Source organism: Cervus elaphus, chromosome X (assembly GCF_910594005.1).
Source record: "Cervus elaphus chromosome X, mCerEla1.1, whole genome shotgun sequence".
NCBI lineage: Eukaryota > Metazoa > Chordata > Mammalia > Artiodactyla > Cervidae > Cervus > Cervus elaphus.
Genome location: NC_057848.1, coordinates 144,133,144 through 144,154,930, shown reverse-complemented (window position 1 = coordinate 144,154,930; position 21,787 = coordinate 144,133,144). Strand labels below are relative to the sequence as shown.

At 41.2% G+C, this 21,787-nt stretch overlaps 1 protein-coding gene across 14 annotated transcripts in view; it reads right to left on the bottom strand.

Annotated features, from left to right (window-relative positions):
- Nucleotides 1-8,009: 8,009 nt before the first annotated feature.
- Nucleotides 8,010-21,787, bottom strand: part of DMD (dystrophin) — a 2,565,910-nt gene continuing 2,552,132 nt past the window's right edge. For 10 of the 14 annotated variants that reach the window (XM_043895268.1, XM_043895262.1, XM_043895270.1 and 7 more), the window contains one exon: nt 8,010-10,557. In XM_043895268.1, coding sequence (XP_043751203.1) covers nt 10,460-10,557 — 98 coding nt within the window. In that variant the 3' untranslated portion in view covers nt 8,010-10,459. Of the gene's footprint in view, nt 10,558-15,070; nt 15,103-21,787 lie in introns of all 14 variants that reach the window. The other 4 variants (XM_043895265.1, XM_043895267.1, XM_043895276.1 and 1 more) reach the window with 1 other exon arrangement.

Genomic DNA, 21,787 nt, shown 5'->3' with positions numbered 1-21,787 from the left:
CCCTCGTGAACATGTCAGAAGGAAAACCAAGTGAAAATAATGTAATCTAAACAAGTCTGTAAACTCTAAAGAAGTACATGTGCATACAACATTATTTTTGGAAAAAATAATCAGTGATCATGTAGCCTCCGTAATAGTTTCTTGGACAAGATGTGCAACTTCTCTAAGCTTCAGCTGGCCCGTCCAGGGATAATGGTACATCCTGCATGTATGTGTGACTGAAATCACATGAGTCAAAAGGTGAAGGACTTACTTTACCTTTCACTGTGCCAGACTGACACTTGTTAAAGATTTAGCAATTTAGCTATTTTCATTATTGTTTTACTGTTTTATTATGCTGATTATTCTTTAGGAGATACAGTCCCATCTTCAGCTTTATGACACACCAGGAGAATCCTTCCCTAAATTGAAACTCTACTTCCCAGCTGGGGCTTCCCATGTGGCTCAGCTGGTAAAGAATCCATCTACAATGCTGGGTTCGATCCCTGGGTTGGGAAGATCCCCTGGAGAAGAGAAAGGCTACCCACTGGCAAAGAGTCAGACACGCCTGAAGGACTTCACTTTCACTTTTCACTTTCATGCATTGGAGAAGGAAATGGCAATCCACTCCAGTGTTCTTGCCTGGAGAATCCCAGGGACGGGGGAGCCTGGTGGGCTGCCGTCTATGGGAAAGCACAGTCGGACACGACTGAAGCGACTTAGCAGCAGCAGCAGTCGCAGGTGGCACAGTAGTAAATAATCTGCCTGCCTGTGCAAGAGACAAGGGTTGGATTTGAGGGTCAGAAAGATCCCCTGGAGAAGGGAATGGCAACCCACTCCAATATTCTTGCCTGGAGAATTCCATGGACAGAGGAGCCTGGTGGGCTACAGTCCATGGGGTTTCAAAGACTCAGATATGACTGAGGGACTGAACAACAGGAAGTTTCAGGCATACAGCAAAGTGACTCAGTAACACAAACATAGGAAGGGGCAGGGATGGTCTAGTTTTTGGGGGGTTTTTTTGGCCATGCCATGCGGCAAGCCTGATCCCAGTTCCCCGTTTGCCACCAGGGATGGAACCCGTGCCGGGGCAGTGGAAGCGGGCCGTCTGAACCACTGGTCCGCCAGGGAAGTCCCACGGATATTCTACTTTTTTTTTTCTTTATTTTTATTAGTTGGAGGCTAATTACTTCACAACATTGCAGTAGATCAACATTTAGGACTCAGCTCTAAAGACTGTGAGACTTGGAACTCCCAGGTCTATTCTAAAATTCTCAAACGCAGCAGTAGAACGACAAACTGTTTACTCAACACAGAAGCCTCCTGAGGAGTATGGAGAAAAAGAGCTGTGGGGGAGATAAACACAAGGGGAGGTGGAATTTACCTGGAGATGAATTTGCTCTCAGGTTGAGTGGCCTGACTGGCGTGGGGGACAACGAGGGGCTGAGAGACTGACAGGTGATGTCCCAACGCAGCTCAGAAACTGGAAAGAGCGCCAGAAGTGAGCCAAAGGAGCCAGTGTCCCGGCAGCGCCTCTGACCCCAGAAGCGGGCTTCCCCATTTGCACGTGTGCGTGCCCACGTGCGTGTGCGCGCATCACGCCAAGGATTGGCTACACCTGGAACCGTGGCATGGCTCCCTCCTGATCGGCTCAGCTTGATGGACTTCAGAAAGCAAGGGAGCAGTCATTTCAGCCACAAGGGGGTGCTGCCCAGAAAAAAAAAACCAAAAAACCCAAAACACTCAAGGCTCAATTATGGACCCAACACACCTCACAGATGATTGTCACCTTTTGGTGCATGTGAAGCTTTGGATACCTACCTGCTATAGTACTTGTGTCCTTGAACTTTGGATTTGTGTCTGCAGAATGGTAAACGTGTTTCTAGATGTTGGGTATGACAGCTCTTGCCTCCTGTTTTAACCAGAATTGGGGGATGTTGGGGCCCCTCTGCCATTTCTGTGGTCAATAGAGTGTAGATTCTATGGTACCCAGAGTCACGGGTTGAAGAGAAAACTTTAAACTCAATCTGCTGGGTTTTTTGTTTTTTGTTTTTTTTCTGGCCGAGCCTCACCGATATGTAGGATCTCAGTTCCGGAATCAGGAATTGAACCCATGCACCCTGCAGTACAAGCTCAGAGTCTTAACCACTGAACCGCCTAGGAAGTCCCCAATCTCCTGTTTTCCAGATGAATTAAACTGAGGCCCGAAATTGTTACAAAGCTAATTTGAGTGTGCCTTAAACTTCCCAGGTGGCGCTAGTGGTAAAGAAGCCACCTGCCAATGCAGGAGACAGGAGACTTGGGTTCCATCCCTGGGTCAGGAAGATCCCCTGGAATAGGAAATGGCAATCCACTCCAGTATTCTTGCCTGGAGAATCCTATGGACAGAGGAGTCTGGTGGGCTACAGTCCATAGAGTCGCAGAGTCAGACACGACTGAAGTGACTTTGCATGCATGTGTGCTGTGCAATGCCGTGCTTATAGTTCTGCTTCTCCAGGCAGGAAAGAATCCCTGTTGAGCATTGTCTAAAGGGCCCTTTGTAGGGACTTCCCTGGCAGTCCAGTGATTAAGACTCCATGCTTCCAATGCAGGAGAGGTAGGATTGATCCCTGGTCAGGGAACTAAGATCCCATGTGGGAAGGCCAAAAAAAAAAAAGAGAGAGAGAGAGAACGCCCCTTGTAGGGCTGCACCAACCCCTGGTTGTAGGAAGCTTTGGTGCCATATAGGATTGTTATACTCCTCGTCATTGCAGGTGACCCCTTGGGAGGCAGCAACGATGGGAATCAGCCAATTAGCTGAAAGGAGGTGGATTGACAATGCAGTCATTTGGAAAACCATTTAATTTCACTTGCTGCCAACTTCTGATAAGAAGCATATACACAATCACCTAAGACAGGAGTGCTGCTTAATATTTTTTCCAAGTGTTTAAATATTACCACTTAGTGGTGATTACCTCTTTGCATATTTGTAAGAAAACAAATAAAATGAAATGTATTACTGGGTTATTAAGCCACATTTTGTTATAAGGGATGTAAATAAATTTCATATTTTAGTCTGCCAATTATGTTACTTCTCTCCAGCTTCTGAATATAATTAATTAAAACCATAATGCGTCTGTGATCAAAGTTTATATTAATATTTAGATTATTAAAGTACAGAGAGAAAATGATTTTCCACAAAAGACGTTTTTACTTAGTAAATTAAATAATTCCCACTTTACACTAGGAGAGAAAAAAAGTAGAAAATAACTTGGAGATTTCTAACATGAGCAACTCGGAGGGTGAATTCACATAATTATAAATACATTAATAGTTGTGGGGGATTATTTGCAAAAAGGACTGCAGTAATTTCCTCTCTCTCTTCATGTCCTTGAGCATTTCACTTCTACTTTTAGCTTGCCCGTGTGACTCACTTTGGTTAATGGAACCATAGCAAGTGTAACATAAGCAAAGACTTGCAAAGTGTGCATTGGTCTTGGAAGCTCTATAATCACGAGATGTGAATGAGACCAGGCTAACCTGCTGGATGAGTGGGACACATGGCCAAGTCATCTTCTTCCTTACCTGCCATAGAGCCAACAATCAGACATATGAATGAGGCCATCAGGACAAGCCAAGCTCTGCCAAGCTTACCCAGACCAGATGAACAGCCTGCCAAATAGTCAGCAAGTATAAATATTTATCCTTTTTAAAATTATCTTTTAAGTAACTATGTTTGGGGTGATTTGATTTGTAGCAGAAGTGAAATGTGATCAAAGGTATCATCTTTAAATACTGTGTTTTTAGAGAAAAAAAATAATAGCTCTGTTCCATTCCCATTACAATTTACTGAGAGTGGTGTACATGCATTGTCTCTACTTCCTTTCTCCTAAATATCTTTAAACTCCAATTGGATTTCTACCTGTTCCAGTCTCCTGAACCTGCTTCTAGAACACCAAACTCTCCGAGCCTCCCACTCTTGTCCCTTCCAGTCTCCTTTCTGACTCTGCTACTCCTTCCCAGTTTCTAAAAACTTGAGCTTCTGGGTCTTCTCTATTTTACATGATTTCTCTGCATAATTCATCCTGTTCCATGGCTTTCAATGTCACCTGTACATTCATGGCTCTCATATTTACATCTCCAACCCTGCCCTCTCTTCTGAATGCCAGATTCCAATAGCCAGTTACCTCCCAGACATCTTCATATGGATATCAAACTCAGTGTGTTCATGTCAATGCATGGCAAAAACCACTACAATATTGTAAAGTAATTAGCCTCCAACTAATAAAAATAAATGGAAAAAAAACTCAACATTCAGAAAATTAAAAAAAAAAATAGGGCTCCTGTTTCCCCACCCTAGACTTCTAACATTCTTTTCCCATGGCTTTCCTAATATTAATATATCAGTTACTGGCATCTCCAGCCATCCAGTTGACCAGACAATAGGATAGAATTTGTCCTCAATTTTCCCCTTTCTCTCTCCCTTTAAGTACAATCTATTAGCAAATTGTGTTAGTTCAATGCCCCAAATACATGTGCATCCTTTTCTCTCCACCTCCTAATATATTAGTTTGAAACACTGTCAATTGTTTTCTAAGCTAGTACAGTTTACTTTAAAATGGGTCCTGTTTCTACCATTGCTCTGCCATAGTCTATTCTCTAGACAGCAGCCAAAATCATCATTTAAAAACATTCAGCTCAAATGAGATCATACCATTACCTTGCTTAAATCCTCCAGTGACTTTAGATTACACCACAAATAAAGGACCAACTCTTTACTGTCTAATCAAGCCTCTGCCCACCTCTCTGTGGCAGACTTTTCGACTGGAATATGGAATTTCATGAACATGGCTTTGATTATTTGTTTGTTGGCAATAGTCAATTCAGCAAGTATTAAAAAAGTGATTGGACAGTCATAAAATGAATAAATGGCTATGTTGGCACTTGTGTTCTAAATATTATAATTTCCTTAGATATTTCAATGAATCAAAAATATTTGAAATGCATATGCCTTAACAAATAGTAAACATAAGGACTGCCATCCTTGAAACTTTGTGGTGATTATCATATGTAAGCTGGTCAGCAGATACCTACACAGAATTGAGTTTCCTAATCTTAATAGGAGTAATGAAATCCTGGAGTGATAAAATATTAGTGAAATGTTCCTTGTTTTTATTTTTTATTTTTTTGACCATATGGCATGCAGGATCTTGGTTCCCTGATCAAGGCTCACACCAAGGCTCCAATTTGATTTATTGCAAAATGGAAAGTTACAGAAGAGCTAAAAGTGTTGTGAATATATACAAAGCAAACACATATGTGTGTGCATGCACACACACACAGAGAAGTTAAGCCTAAAGTTACTGTACATAATCTTTATGCGATTATGAGAAATTCATCTCTATATGAAAGCCATTCTGGAACATCCCCACACTTCACACACACACAGAATATTGCTTGTTATTGCACCTCTGGCTTGTTGCTGCTCTTGTGTTGTCAGGTAAGTCCAGGAGATCACAGTGCCCGGCAGCTCCAGGAGCAGTGGGGGATGTATTTATGGTTCCTACTCTAGTGGCTTTGCTACTGTGGGGAAGAATGCGATTCATGTCCTTCCTGCACTTGATGTGAAGCCAGAGTCTTTGCGAGTGTGCCAGCGCTTGCCTTTGTCCTCATTCTGCTAGTGGAGCATTACAGTATCAGGGAGTCCCACCGCGGCTCCACGAAACACATCCATTAGTCTTGGTGCTTCCCCCCAAACACACATTGTACTCGCTGATGCACAAGCTGTGCCAGCTTGATCCATTTTGATTTTTAACTGAAATAATTCCCTCCCTTCCAGCCTCTGCCAAGTGTGGAAAGGAGAGCCAAGTGCCCTCCTCAGAGTCAGCCCCTCACAGTTGTCTCAGACAGGTTCACGTGCTGGAGTCCTCAGGTAGCTAGTTGAATGCCATCAAAACAGCCAGCCTGGGTGTTTCAAACAGAAGCAGGTTTGGGGAATGGCAACGGGGTGGGGGGGGGGATACATGATTTATTTAAACAGGATGAAAATTAGCCCTGGTATGTGTGGATTTCAAGGGGAGTCTTGCCAGGTAGTAGCCACTTAGGTTGGCGTCATCACCCCAGCCTCAAAAACTTGGGGATTCATTTCAGAATTGCCACACCCATTCAACACCATTCTTAACCAGCTTGACCATCACCAGTTATTTTCCAAATCTCTGGAATAGGCTGTGGGCTCTCCTGGCAGCTCAGAATACCTACTCCAGTATTCTTGGGCTTCCCTGGTGGCTCAGACGGTAAAGAATTTGCCTGCAATGCAGGAGGACCTGGGTTCAATCCCTGGGTTGGGAAGATCCCCAACTCAGGGGAGGGCATGGCAACCCACTCCAGTATTCCTGCCTGGAGAATCCCCATGGACAGAGGAGCCTGGTGGGCTACAGTCTATGGGGTTGCAAAGAGTCAGTCACGACTGCTTGACTAAGCCCAGCACAGGATGCTGCTGCTGCTGCTAAGTCACTTCGGTCATGTCCCACCCTGTGCGACCCCACAGACGGCAGCCCACCAGGCTCCCCCGTCCCTGGGATTCTCCAGGCAAGAACACTGGAGTGGCTTGCCATTTCCTTCTCCAATGCATAAAAGTGAAAAGTGAAAGTGAAGTCTCTCAGTCGTGTCCAGTCGTGAAGTCTCTTCGCGACCCCATGGACTGCAGCCTACCAGGCTCCTCTGCCCATGGGATTTTCCAGGCAAGAGTACTGGAGCGGGGTGCCATTGCCTTCTCTGAAACACAGCACAGAATAGGCTGTACCTATTGGACTTGTGTCATTTCTTTGAACTTCCCAGCATCTGAACACTGTTGGGGAAGTCCTCCCCTTGAATCTGGGTGGGAGGCAAAGATAGGCTCTTGCTAGAGGACTTGACCTTGCTAATCCTTTCTGAGCCTCCTCTGCAGCTGGGACAGAGGCAGATCAGGACAGGGGGGAGGGGGGTACCCTCTAGTGGTGGTCAGGACTATGTAGGAGAGGGGTGTACTCCCCAGACCAGTTCTGAGAAATCATTTTGGGCATGATTTCTGTTGCTCAGACATCTCCTTAGGTCTGATACCATTTATAATAATAGAAGTGGCAAGCAATATGTCTACAGCAAACTGGTTAATTCATACACTTGTTATTACTAAAACACAAAACAAAACAAACACTATAACCACTGCTGCATAAAAATTACCTCCCAAGTTACAAATGCTTACCACCTTTGATCCAGAAAGCTCACTTCTAGGAATGTGTCCCGCGGATATATTTTTACGCAAGTGAAAAGATGAAACGAGAGATGTGTGGTATTGTCTGTTAGAGTGAAAGAGGAAAACCACGACCCACATGTCCCACCAAAGGGGACCACTTAGGTGATATCCCGCAAACACCCACTGGATTATGAGACATCTATAAAAAAGTATGAAAAAAAGTGAAAGTGAAGTTGCTCAGTTGTGTCCAACTCTTTGCGACCCTATGGACTGTAGCCCGCTAGGCTCCTCCATCCACGGGATTTTCCAGGCAAGAATACTGCAGTGGGTTGCCATTTCCTTCTCCAGGGGATCTTCCCAACCCAGGGATCGAACTCAGGTCTCTCACATTGCGGGCAGACTCTCTACTGTCTGAGACACTAGGGAATCCCTGGTTTCCTGGATTTTTTCCTGAAAAAAGTATGAGGAAAGCATTTTATATGTTGAAACAAAAAGATCTATTTTGATATAATTAAGAATGGATTGAGCCCATTCTTAAATTTAAAAAACCAAGATGTGCTAATGAATGCATAGAATGCTAGGTTCTATGTATGAAAAGGAAAAAAAGTAGGAATCTATGTTTGTAATTGCTCATATAATACTGACACTTTGGGATACACAAGAAATTATTGATATTTATTCAGAGGGCAGTGAGGGTGAAGTGGGAATAAGATAGTGAGGGTCTTTTCACTGGCTCTGTAGATTTTTCATTTTTTGACAATATGAAAGTATTACCTATGTCAAAGTGACTAAATTAAAATAAAAACAACGCAGTCAACACTTTTTTTTTTAACATAACTGCGTGCTTTATTGAGAATACACAGTAAAGCAGTAATATAATACAATAGTAAGGCATATATTTGGTGAAGTCTGATATGTTGTGAAAATGCAGTAAAACTGAAGTTTTAAAAAAATAATTAGTAAATGTTACAGTGTTGGTGTTAAAACACAATATATTACGATACGCAAGTAAGAACCCAGTACCTGAAAACAATGACATAACATGCCATGTGATGTTTATGTTTCAGTTACATTATGACTTACAGTTTACTACTCGGTGGTTATAAGGAACATGAAATAATGTCCAAATTAATGCATAAAATGTATCAATAAAGCTCTCAGTTTTTATTAAAATATTTTGAGACTGACTCCAGAACTAATGTCTAAAAGATAAAACAAAAAAGATTAAAACAAAATCAAGCACTCTATTTACCTCTGATTTTAGAATGAAACTTAAACTTCTTAGTAGGAAGTAAAGTAACCCCTTGTTTTAAATCATGGTTAAAAAAAAAAACAACACAAAACCTCAGGTAAAGAAAAAGTCCAGCGTCACATAAAGGAAAAAAAAAAATGCCAAGATTAAAATCAAATCTTCATGTCATTTGTTACCTTAGAGCTTTGGGTTTTCTTTTGGAAATTATAAAGGAAAAAGAAAATGGAGGAAAATGTTCACACAATAGACAGGTGGTGAAGCTGTGAAATCAGGTGTGCACAATTATTAGGAACACCCCAAAACCAAAGTGAGGTAGAAATAGCATGAGAAGCCATGTTTGATGTTAATTATCATTAGTAAAATAAGGAACAAAACCCACTCTCCAAAAGTTAATTACACTTGATGTAAGAGGTAACAGATTTGCAAAATGATAAGATCACAGGGTGATTTCTATTGAATGGATGATAAAAAAGTGAAAGACTAATAAGACAAAATGAAAGAGTAAAGCTTTTTTCCTACCAGTTAGTCCTCTTGCCTGTACTCCTCTTTTTGAATGATTTCTGTTTACTTATATATAGTTAACCTGCCTAATCCACCAAAAAGTGGGTTGGAGTACCTCTTGGAACATTTGAATCCATTTACGTTCCCAATCAACAAACCTGCCTGGAGTTACTTATAGAGAAATGCTGAACAGGGACGCAGGGGTCCTGGGCGTCTGGGTGGATATTTAACAGTGTCATAATGTGATGGGGCAACTGTCTTCCACATTTTCACAAGGGTTATTCTAAATTAAGTCTTGTGGCATTTACAAACTCATTGCAATGGGGAAAAAAATCTTACAAAGCTGGAAAACCAAGACACCCACTGCTGTTTCACTGTGAGAAAATAACTGCATTGTAATTATAAAGCTCTCTCTGTAAGGTTATGGACAGTCATCCAATCCTTTACGTGAAGAGTGGTTTGCTCTCTCTGAGGGAATCTACAACCCTCCTGCCTGGGAGTTAAAAATGCCTTCAGATGCTCTTTCGTCAAAGCATCACTAACTCTAAACCGTGGCACTGTCAGCAGCAGGAAGCTGAATGTATCAACCAGTGGATTACTCTGACATAGTAAGTCCTGTGTATTCATTCATATGTCCCTTAAAAAAATTCAATACTCTAGTTGTCAGTGGAAAGTTCAAAATGAGAAACATCTGGAACTCTAGACTGTTTTAGTGTGGTAGTTTCCTTCTGGCTTCAGGCTCCAGGGAGGATTCATTCTAGACCAAGCAGGTGAGCCTGGATGATGAGAAGCAATTTCTTTCCATTAGGAAGTGGCAAGAACATTTGAACGAGAAATTTTAAATGTCTCTTGAAATTTATATTTACCTATATACCTACAGTGCTTACATACTGATAGACATATAGATGTGTAAAATGAAAACCCATGGCCAGTCCCACTCAGTCAACAATTCCAAACAGAGCCATGTGAAGTAGTCATTTGGTGGTCTTAGAGGAAGTCCTATCTTTAATACGCAAGAAAAGAAAAAAAAATCCATGAATTTCATATGGATACCACGCTAAAAGGATGCAAAACAATGCGCTGCCTCAGTTTGTGTTTGTGTGTTTGTCTGTGTGTGTGTGTGTGTGTGTGTATGTAGGTATGTGTTTGTTTTTAGGGGTTTTTATAAACAACTTTTTTTTTTTATAAAGCACACATTAGTTTACAATCTTTCTTTATAACTGTTATAAATTTTTAAACAACCCAAAATGCGTTCCATATAAAGAAATGGCAAGTTATTTAGCTATCAAGATTTTACATGTAGTTTTCTTATAACTTTTTGTACAATTGCATAGACGTGTAAAACCTGCCATTGTTAACAAAACAATAACAGACTTAGAAACTACTGAAATCTACAGTATAGTACCACTACCCTTCACAAAAATATAGATTTTTTTTCTTGTAAACTCTTACTGTCTAATCCTCTTGGTTGTATGAATATTATAAAAACCATGCGGGAATCAGGAGTTGTAAAACATTTATTCTGCCCCTTCTTCATCTGTCATAACTGAAACTAAGGACTCCATCGCTCTGCCCAAATCATCTGCCAAGTGGAAAAGGCTTCCTACATTGTGTCCTGGAAAACAAAGAGAGAGAGAGACTTGATGCAAGGTGCAGACATCATCACCCCAACTCTTTGCCGCTGTGGAAATCATCCCCCGTTTCTAGGTGAAGACAACACAGACGCTGCATCGAGGGGGATACACAACAGGGCTTGGTTTTTCACCAGTGTTCCAGGAAGAAGCAAAGCCTTGTTAATGAAGCCATTCCACATTGTTAGTATCAGCCTCCTATCAGGGATCAGGCTCTTAGCATCATAGAAATGGCAAAAGTCCAAGACTATACTCCCCTTCCCTGTGTAGCTATATATCAGAAGGATTCCATGGATAAGCGCAAGATTCCTATTGTAAGAGGAATAATCCATGGTGGCATGTATCTTTTCCACCTCGTTGTGGGAGAATATTTACTATGTACTTGTATTTAAAAGAAAACTTGTTTTTCCTATTAAACAACCACCACCACAACTATCACCACCACCATTCTACTACCATCACCATGAATGTGAAGTCTTCATCTCAAGGCTATTACAAGCTGTTGGCTCACATCTAAGGCTATGGTGGAGGTGACTGTTTTCTCTCTGTTCTTATTTGAATTGAAAGATAAACCCTTGACCTTTTGATGCACTACTAACATTTGAATTAGGAAGCTTCAGGGGAAAAAAATCACTTTTGATTCCAAATTATTTGAGAGCCTAATTAGAATATGACCCACATGTGTAGCATGCGTTTGGGTATCCTGTGAATCCATTTTTGATCTCCTCCTAAATGAGGGTTAAAGAATAGCCTTTTAATAATAATATGACATGACCTAGTATTAATCCCCCAGCATGGAGCATAAAGGCAGCCCAATGTCTCTCGGTACTTTGTGGTGAAATTCAGATCTAGAGTAAGATAATTTGAGACATACTTTATGACTTGCCTTTTCATGTATGTCCCATATTTTTATACAGCTAATTTTAATTCTTGGACATTATTAAATCATTCTACTATTCAAGTACTGCCTTTGAAAGGAAAAATGCTTTACTAGGCTATTACTACCTTGCCATGTATCAACTTTACAGATTCCCATAATAATTGTTAAAATCCCTATAAAAATTAAAGATAGACTAGGGCAGGCATTCTAGTCTAATATTTATTTCAAGAGACATATCGTTTTTAAATATACGAGAGGATCTGAAGAGGATTCATAGGCTGGCACTTAAACAGCCATGGCACCAGATCAAGTTAAGACTTATTAAAAAGTTTAAGGCCGTGCAGCCATTTATATTATGGTGACGAAGTTTGTAAATCTCTTTGAGCTTTATTAGGGCAGAAAGTTTCAGTGAGGACTAATTGTGCTGTAAAAAAAATTTACTCTGGATTTTGGTTGAGCGTTATGTACTATGCATAGAGCAGGCCAAGAGTTTGGCAGCCCTCAGTGAAGAACTAAAATCACCTTTGGGTTTTCTAAACCATAAAAACCACACAAAGACATAGTGAGTCCTTTGCTGCTCCTCAGAGCACAGATATCAACCCGATGCCAGCAGGTTAGAGAACTTCCCTTGTGTCTCCTTTTGACTGCCCAGCAACTCTGGGAAAGCTGTACAATTATTCATGTGTGATTGAAAATAGATGGACTAACTGCAAATTTTTAACTGCTTGCAATCTTAACAACAGTCACTGAAACCACTAAAAGCAAAACCCAAGATTCTTACAATCTGACACCTAAATATAATGCCAACCATTTCTCACGACCCACAGCTGCCTACAGTATAGTCTACCTGGTGGCTAGAAACATGTATTATCAAGCAGGCCAGAAATCACTTTTTCCCCTATCAGCTGATTAACAATGATTACAAAGGGCCTATTTTAGACTGTGTACCAGGAGATGTAGACTGCAGTTCAAAAGATAACCAAGACAAAGAAATGCATTTATAGATTAGATAGCCAGGTGGTACTTTTCCTACTCAAAATGGTGTTCAGTTACTACACGGAAGAAAAGGTCTCGAGTCTCTTAAGAAGCCTAAGTTCTAGGGGTATCTGCTGTTTACAAAGTTACCAGGTCAAGCAGAGGGTCATGGTTCTTAATACACCACAGACACTCCCACAAAATGTTAGGTGGCCGTTAACCTATCCAGATGGTTAAATATCCACAAAAGACTGCATGGCTGTCCAAAAAATGAACGTATCTACATGATGCCTTTCACGACTGTGTTTACCTATACCCATTTCACCAGAAAAACAAAACTCTACAGTTTTCCATGGAGGTTTTCCTTCAGGCCAGAAAAAACAATTCTCTTGCTCGAAATACTGCCCCGAAGAATCATACACCGGAACCTGCTGGAGGCATAAAACCACACACAAATAGGGACACAGAAAATAAAGGTTTGTATCTTGCGTCTATTATCCAGGTGTGGAAGGCAGCAGACTGGTGAAAATCTCCTAACTAGGAGCACTAGAGGCCCTGAGAAACAGGCAGGATTCAGACATCTGTGATGAGCTTCAGGCACAAGTAGACCGAAAAATCTGTCTATAGAAAGTATTCATTTCATCCATCCTTAAGCAAGGACTGTTGACGAGAAAGGCACCGTGCATTTAACATTAGGCTAGCTGTATGTTTTTCCAAGTCGGCGCGAACTGTGACACACTGAGCTGCACACGCCACCTCTGCCTCAGGGAGCTGTCTGCGGCAGTGATTGGGGACTGAGGATTTCTGGCAGAGCCCCAAGACCTCAATAACAATCTGGCACTCTGTTTTTGAAAAAACACCGTTCCCAAAGAAATGGTGAGCATTCAACTGGCCAAAGGAACAGCCAGAATACTGTGGTGAAATGTGCTTCTCTCCTTCTAGAATTTAATCTTGGAAAAATTACAAGATTTTACATTTGGGGGATATTTTCATAACAATAAAAAACATCACTATTATTTGGATTTCCTGACTTCCTGGAAACTTGTCTGACTGTAATACACCTCAGGTAGTAGAGTTTCCACATGCCTATGGGACTGCAACTACATTTGCTGGTCTTTTCTAAAAGTCATTCATAAGAGACATATGTTCAGGGTGGTTAAGAAAACACAGTGCAACTTTTTACCACAAGTTAAAATAAATTTTAAGGAGAACTTACCATCAGAGTGAACCCAAGAAGTCTCACATTAGAAGGCAAACCGTCAGGAGCATTCAATACTTCACAGATTCAGGTTTCCTGTTTTTCCTCCCAGCCTACCACTCCCTCCCTCGGACCCCACAAGCCTTGGAAGGGGGTACAGGTGGAGACACACTGCAGGATCATTCAGTCAATTTGACCTGCATGGCATGGCACTGGTAGAATTTCCAGTGTGACTCCTTACATTTAAATGAATCAGTGGCTACTCTTGTCCATGTTTGTGCTAAGGATTCAGAGCCCTCTCCTAAGGACTCCCCACCCATCCAGCCTGTCTCGCACCAGAGTATACGCTATTGCCATCCACGGGAGAGCATCCCTTCTTGCTTCTTTCATACTCAACTCTTGGTAAGCACGATCTTGTTTCATTTGGGCTGTCACTCAACATGCCATTTCGTGAGGTAATTCAGTGTTTAGATAATATTCCGGGTAGTATGCAGAAGGAAGTGGCTTTTACTATTAAACCCCAAACCACATTCAGTGATAACACTGTACCCTACCTATAAAAGGCATTAAAAAAGTCCCTCTAGACTCCAAAATTCACTTTTTATTCCTGACTGGGTGTGGGTCTGTTTGGTTCCAGATGCCAAGTTAAAAACAAACAAACAAACTCCTCTAATGGGCAAGTTGAGATGTCATGTGCTTTTCACACATCGTTTTCTAAGTGGCAGTAAAGCATATAGTTAAGAGCGTGGCTCTGGACCCAGACTGCCTGGATTCAAATCCTGGCTTTGTCACCTTGGACACCCTGCTTACCTGTTTATTGACTCAGTTTCCTTATCTTTAAAATGGGGCTGATACGAGTACCTACCTCAGAGGCTTGTTGTGAAGACTACATAATGAAAAAGATGGCAAGTGCTTAGAAAAGTCCTTGGCATACAGTAAGTGCTCAAAAAACAATGTTAGCTAAAGTGGGAAAGAGAGAGTGTAGGAAGCAGGAAAAAGAAAATGAAAACATAATGAAGTCATCCAAGAAGAATAAAAACCAAGGGCACTGGCAGAAAACACTAGGGTCTTGGAAGTGGAAGGAAGCTTTATGATTCATCGACTATGTGTGAGGCTAAATGTATTGTGAAGATTTTGTTTGTGTTGCAAATGGCAACAGATGATGAACTTCCGGATTCCAACTTAGGGACTACAAAGGGTTGCCCTTTAAGAGAGTCCTGTTCCCCCAACCCCTTGTCCTGTTGTCATGGTGATGACAATGGCCATGAACATTTTAGGCATGTTCCTCATGAGCTGCAAGTGGAGAGGTGACTACCATCCTTATATGATGACATGTGTAATACACACATGCGCGTGCACGCACACAATTCTTACACAGACGCCAAACATAGAAAGCGGGATGAGACAGACAGAAGCCATGGCTGTGAGCCTGAATCTCACTAACCTCTCTCATTGGCTTCCCAGGGGTATTTCTTCCTTTAATAATAGAGAGAGGAAGAGGCAGAGATATCAGAAAGGAAAAAAAAAACATGCATAAATATACAGTTTCATACCAATTTGCTTCTTTTACCAAACAAATGTTGAGATGACAATTCATTTATCCCCTTCTGGAAAAAAAAAAAAAAAACAGAAACAAAAAACCCAAAAGACACATCCAGTCAAATAACCTTTACATACACTTAAAATTGGTGTAAACAGATAACATGATCCAGAAGACATCACTCAGAGGATCCACAGAGCTCATGTGTCTAAGTGGATGAAAGTTGGCTCAGCAGGGAAACCTGACAAGCTGAGCATTGTTTTCAAGGGCAACTGTAGAATCTCAAGTTTACTCGCCAAAAATCTCAGAATCTCTTGATTGTCCACTTGACAAGCAACACACCAAACCATACACGGTAGTTGGTTTGGGGTGCCAAAAATCTGCACTGTGAAAGCAAGGTGGAATACTGCTTCTTAGAGCCTAGACCCCAAACTCTCCGGAGAACTTGTTCTGTCTGATAGGAGCTCAGCATGTCTGTGACAGGACTGGGGGCATTGGAGAAAATGGAAACAAAGCAGGAAAAGAGTTAAGTCCCACTATGGGCAAGCCATGGAGCACAATTCAGCAATGAACCTTCACCTTTCATCTCATGATTCAGCAGATCCCAGGAGCCTGGAGGGTCTGTCACAGACCCCCCTGGCCTTGTTGGTTTTCTAGAATCCTATGTCTGTATATGCAGTTATGTGTTTTCGAAAAGCAGGCTGTGGTGAGAAAGTTTTGCTATGCTAGTATTTATAACTGGACAGAAAACGAGGGACTGCTGATCGTACCTGGCATGTCTCGGGCATGTGATCTCCTTTTTATCTCCAGGGTACCCCAAAGTGAAGTCCTGGTTGTTAAACTGTGGCTTTAATAGTGGGATATTTCCTAAAACAATCTTCTCTGGAATCCAGTATATAGAGCAAGATATAAGCAGAGCAGAGCCCCTTCCCCCAACATACCATGGTCAGGGGCTCCAAAAGGACCTATGAACCAGGGATTCCTCACTGAGAGCAAAGAGATCTGGAGCTACTCATCCAGAAGAAAGCTTTCAAAACTCAAGCCTAGGGCTGAACTTCTAGCATACAGGTAAAGGTTTTCTAAGTATGACCTTCTCCTGCCTCTGCCTTCCTTCCGAATTTTCCTGAGTCAGCCCTTTCTTGGGGATACAAAAACGGCAGGCATGATGAGGTTAAAAAACATGGTCAAGGTATTCACAATGCTCTTCAATCCAGAAAAGAGAGAGAGAGACAAAAAAGTACTGGCTCAGCAGTTGTGGGTGTTTCCAATGGTAGGACCATAGCAGACAATGGAAAAAAGGAAAGGGGGAGAACAGCATCATCTTTGAGGGCCCAAACCCAGCGTGAATGAGTCATCTATTCTCCTTGACACCACTGGAAAAATGAAAAAGAAATCTTTTACTTCATGGTTATACTGTCTGGTGGTAGAATTAACTCTCTTCCCCTATAAGATTATAGGCTCCTTGAAGGTGGGTCCACATGTTGCTCACCTACCTCTCTACCTCTGATACCACTACTGTACCTTGACACTGTGGGTATTTGGTAACTGCCAGGTGAACTAAGGTAGGAAGGTCGCCACACTAGGTCATGGCCAAGAGTCCTTTGATGTTTTTGGACACTTGGCCTTGTTTGTTGTCCTTTAGCTTGGATGCCAAGGGCTGCTAACTGGTTCTGGCTTGTAACTTGGGTCTATTTTTCTATTTTTTAAATTTAAGTATAGTTGATTTACAATGTGGTGTTAATTTCATGTATATAGTAAAGTGATTCATATATATGTATGTATGTATGTATGTATGTATGTATGTATGTTATGGTGGTTGTTTAGTCACTAAGTTGTGTCTGACTCTTTGCGACCCCATGGACTGTAACCTGCCAGGCTCCTCTAGCCACGGGATTTCCCAGGCAAGAATACTGGAGTGGGTTGCCATTTCCTTCTCCAGGGGATCTTCCCAAACCAGGGATGGAATACACGTCTCCTTTGTCTCCTGCACTGCAGGTGGATTCTTTACTATTGAGCCACCTGGGAAGCTATATATGTGTGTGTGTCTGAGTATGTGTGTATACACATACATACATATAGTTATTTATTCTTTTTTGGGGGGGTAAGTTTTTTTAAGAATTTTTTGATGTGGAACATTTTTAAAGTTTTTATGGAATTTGTTATAATATTGCTTCTTTTTTATGTTTTGGATTTTTGATTTTTTTGCCTCCAGTCATATGACATCTTAGTTTCCCAGTCAGGGATCAAACCCACACCCCCTGCGTTGGAAAGTCTTAACCACTGGACCACCAGGGAAGTCCCCATATATTGTTTTTCTGATTCTTTTTCCACATAAGTTATTACAAAATATTGAGTCTGGTTCCCTGTGCTATACAGTAGGTCCTTGACTTGGGTGTATTTTTAAAGACTTCAGAACCTTAGGAAGGTCAGGGTTGTTAGAAAGCAATGTGATTTTGTTCTGGAATGTAATTATAGTTACTAGAATGATAAAGGTTACAGATCTTCATTAATTCTTCACCAAGCCACATTCAGAGCTCAGGGTCAACTGGTCACTGCTGAAGGTGCAGCAGATGCTTTGGATTGTTTCAGGCACCTCTTCAGAAGCCATGCTTTCTGTGAAATGGACCTCCCCAAGTTACATGATCCCTAAGTTCTTTCAAAAACCCTCCCTCATCACTTTGGGTTCTGGTGTACTTATTAGCATAGTACAAACGGAGGTCCACTGTGTGTTCAAAAAGACTTAAAACACATGTTTTCTGCTTTTATCAGGAGTAGTTTCTATGCTGGCAAAACAGAGGCTCACTGATTGCGTCATTAAAAAAAAATCTTTACCAATAAATCAAGTACCAGATAAAAGTTGCATTGCAAAAACACATTCTTTGGAAATGAGTCTCCTTAGACCTTGGGTTAGGGGGTCCATCTGGCAATGTGGTATGCTGTCTGTCAGGAAATGAATCAAGAGAAAGAGGAAGTGTGTCGGGGAGTCCTATGTCTAAATAAAGGGCTTGGTCAGGTCTGGAGAAGTCGCATTTCCTCAGGCAGTGGGAAGCCAAGATGACTGGCTGTAATTCATTGTTCAGAGTCACAGTCCCGGGATGTTCCTGTTTCTGGGTATCTTTATTAGCTTCTGTATCTCAGTTCACTGACGGTTTTTAAAAGTTCAGGAAGAATGAGTTCCTTTTAAGGATCTCCGTTTCATTACAAGTGAAAGAAGACTGAAGTGGCTGTAGTTGATTGAAAATGCAGGGTCTTTGGTGAACATGGATATAAATGTATAAATCAATTCAGAGGCACAGTTTTGCTGAGCTGAAAGTTGATCAGCTCTGAAATCTGTGACTGTACATACATCATGAGCTAGAGTGGACAACAATGTAATCATGTAAAGCCGGAGTTGGCAAAGTTGCTCTGTAAAGGCCCAGACAGTAAGTATTTCAGGCTTTGCCAGTCACAAGGTCTCTGGAGCAGCTCTTCAGCTCTGGCACAACTATCTACCCTTGGAGTGAGAAAGCCTCCGTAGACAATATGTAAATGAGTGGGGGTGGCTGTGTTATGATGACAGCTTAGTTATGAAGGCAGGTAGTGAGCCAGATTTGGCCCACAGACTGCAGTTCACCGAGCCCTGATGTAAAGGAGCTTGGATCCTTTCTGGAAGCCGAGAGGAAAGAGAAGGGAGCCTGGGACTAGGATGCTTCCATCCATCTGCAGGCTTTCTGTTGCTCTTCCATGAAAGAACCACAGACAAGGCTTTGATTGTAGGTTTTGCAGAGCTGTTGGGTTGCTAATTTAGAGGCATTTAACAGACTGTATGTGGGCTTATCTCAGAGGGGGAGTATGAGAGAGAGAGGATGGCATGGGCTGTGGGGATAAAAATAATGTAGCACAGGTCAGCAGGTAAAAGATGATGCAGGCAGCAGACAGACCTGACTGACAGTGCTGACCACTTCCTGAGCTGTCTCACTGCACTAAGAGCTTATCTGGGATCCTGTCATTAATCTATATGGACAATGACACCTCATTTTTACAGGGGCCAATACAAACCCAGACTAGGGAAGCATTTTCTTTCATGAATGCGCATGCATCAACAAAGCTCTTTGTTTGACTGCTAGATGATCAGAGATATGTGGACAGATCGCTTCAAGAGTTGATGTTAAAATGATGTTTATTGTTCGTTCTAATCAGGTAGCATTCCTATAGAATGATGGTGAGGATTTAGAAATTGTCTTATGGTAGATAATGATTCTTATTACAGTAGAGTTCAACTCCTCCATTTATAGACACAGGGAGAGATTATATAGGTAGATTAAATAGGTTAACTACAAATTGGCTAACATTCTGGGTTTAAAATACACCAAGGCCCTCAAGCTCCTCCAGTGGTTGTAAGTAACTAACCAGAGCTAGAGATTCATCAGGAAAGATAGGATCACAAAACTAAACACGCACACATTCTCAGTGTGAACTGCCTGCAGTTCAGAGCCATTCTGAGACAGGGTAGTGCTGACTATCACCTGATCACTAAGCGGAGGAGCAGGCAGCTCCCTTTATTAATTCATAGAACAGTTTAGCCAAGGCCATCAAGATAACAGCTGAAGCTCAGTTGAACAAGGCTCTTCCCTCCTTTGGGTATCCAGGTACTTCTAGTGGAATGGTGAAGATTAGCTGATGCCTGAAGAGTTACTGCTAAGTCAAAACTGTGGGAAAGTGTAACAAAAAAGTTGTGAATTTAAAGTACACACTCCCTATTTATATGCTTTGTATTTATGAAAGACATAATACTAAAAAGTCTTTTCCTTTGTGGGCAATTACCTAGCAGGGTTAAGGAAACCATGAGGTGGTATTTAATAGCACTTTTCCACTAAATGTCAGACCTTTGGGTCTGACATCTGTTTTAAGTTATGCAAACAGCTGTCCAAGACAGCTGTAGCAAGCATGAACTCCACTTTTTGTAATACACCAATGGGAACATGGATGGCAGACTTAGATGAAAAATCCAGTGTTCTCTAAGACACTAGCCAGGGTTTGGCAGAAACTTCCATGGTGAAACTCTTAAAACATCATTTTTTAAAAAAATATATTCACCTGGGTCAGGAAAGCTGAGATCAGTTAGAGTAGTATTTTTTTTTCCTGGTGAAAATGCAACATTTAATTTTGTATGTCTGTTCTAATTTTTTCAATGCATGGATCTTGCTTGTTTCTTTATTAATAAAAGACTGCAGTTGACCTTTAAACAACATGGGTCTGAACTGTGTGGGTCCACTTACACACAGATTGTTTTCAATAAGTATAGTACCTGTATTTTCATTTTACAGATCTTTAAAATAAGTGTGGGGAATAGTGTGCTCGATTATGGATCACAGTATGTGGAACTAAAAGAACTAGAGTTTGAATCCTGATTCTACACAAACTATTTCAGCTTCCTGCCCTTGGCTGAGTCACCAGTTCCTTTGTTATTAGTGAAGCAGAGAGAGCAGTTATGAAGGTTTTCAACTGCTAGGGAACAGTGTTTTTAAACCACTGGATCAGAAATCAATATAGTGGGTTGCGACCAGCATTTTATTTTTAAATACATAAAACAGAAACAGTGTGGTTGTATGTAGTAAAGAAAGTATTGTCATGAAACTTTTGTTTCTGATCTTTGTGTGTATATGTGAGTATATAAATATATGTTTGCTATATACACAGTGGGTACATACATATATGTGTGTACATACACACACAAATAACTTGTATCTTTACCCCAGTCTGAGATGTAATATTTTCTCTTATTATGGATAATGATCAGAAAAGATCAAAAGCCACTGTGTTGAACATCAAAGATGCTAAAATGATCTTTCAAGGCCTTTCCAATTCAGGAGAGTCTCTAATCCTGAGACATTAACAATCCCAAGATTTCTGGCATAATATCAATGTATCTACCAATTGTTAATATAGTTCCACTACGTCCTACTATATATATACACACACACACACACACACATATATATATATGTATGTGTATGTATATATTATCCATTCTTTGAAAATTAAAAAATGCCTTTAGTTAGAAATAAAGTATCCCAAAATCCACTTTAATAATTTTTATTTTTTTGGGTGAAGTAGAAAAGAATTGTTTTATTGCAGGGAGACAAGCCAGGAGTCTAGGGTAACTAGTGCTTAAAAGACCTGAACTCCTCTAAGGCTTTCAGCGAAAGGTTTATAAAGACAGGGTGAGGGAGGGGGGTTGTGTTTGTGATAAGCTCATGGACATTCTTCTGATTGGTTGGTGATGAGGTAATTGGGAGTCAGCATCATCAACCTTCTGGTTCCCACCTGTCTGGGATCTAGATGCTTGAAAAACCACTTTTTAGAGTGCATTGATCATCAGCCTTTTTACAAATGAAAAGATATTTTATCCATTTAAATTTATGGACAGATAGGTGGAATACTGTGACATATAACAGGAAATATATATTTAGTCTTCATCCCTCTTCAAGGCACAATACTCTTAAAACCCTTGGAATTTCCTGTGGTCAGCAGCAGCAAAGTGTCTTTTGTTATGTGCTATTGAGGTGACTTTTGGATGGATGCTGGTTGCTAGGGGAGCCAATCAAGTGATGAGAGGGTTGGAACTTTGAGTCCTACCCC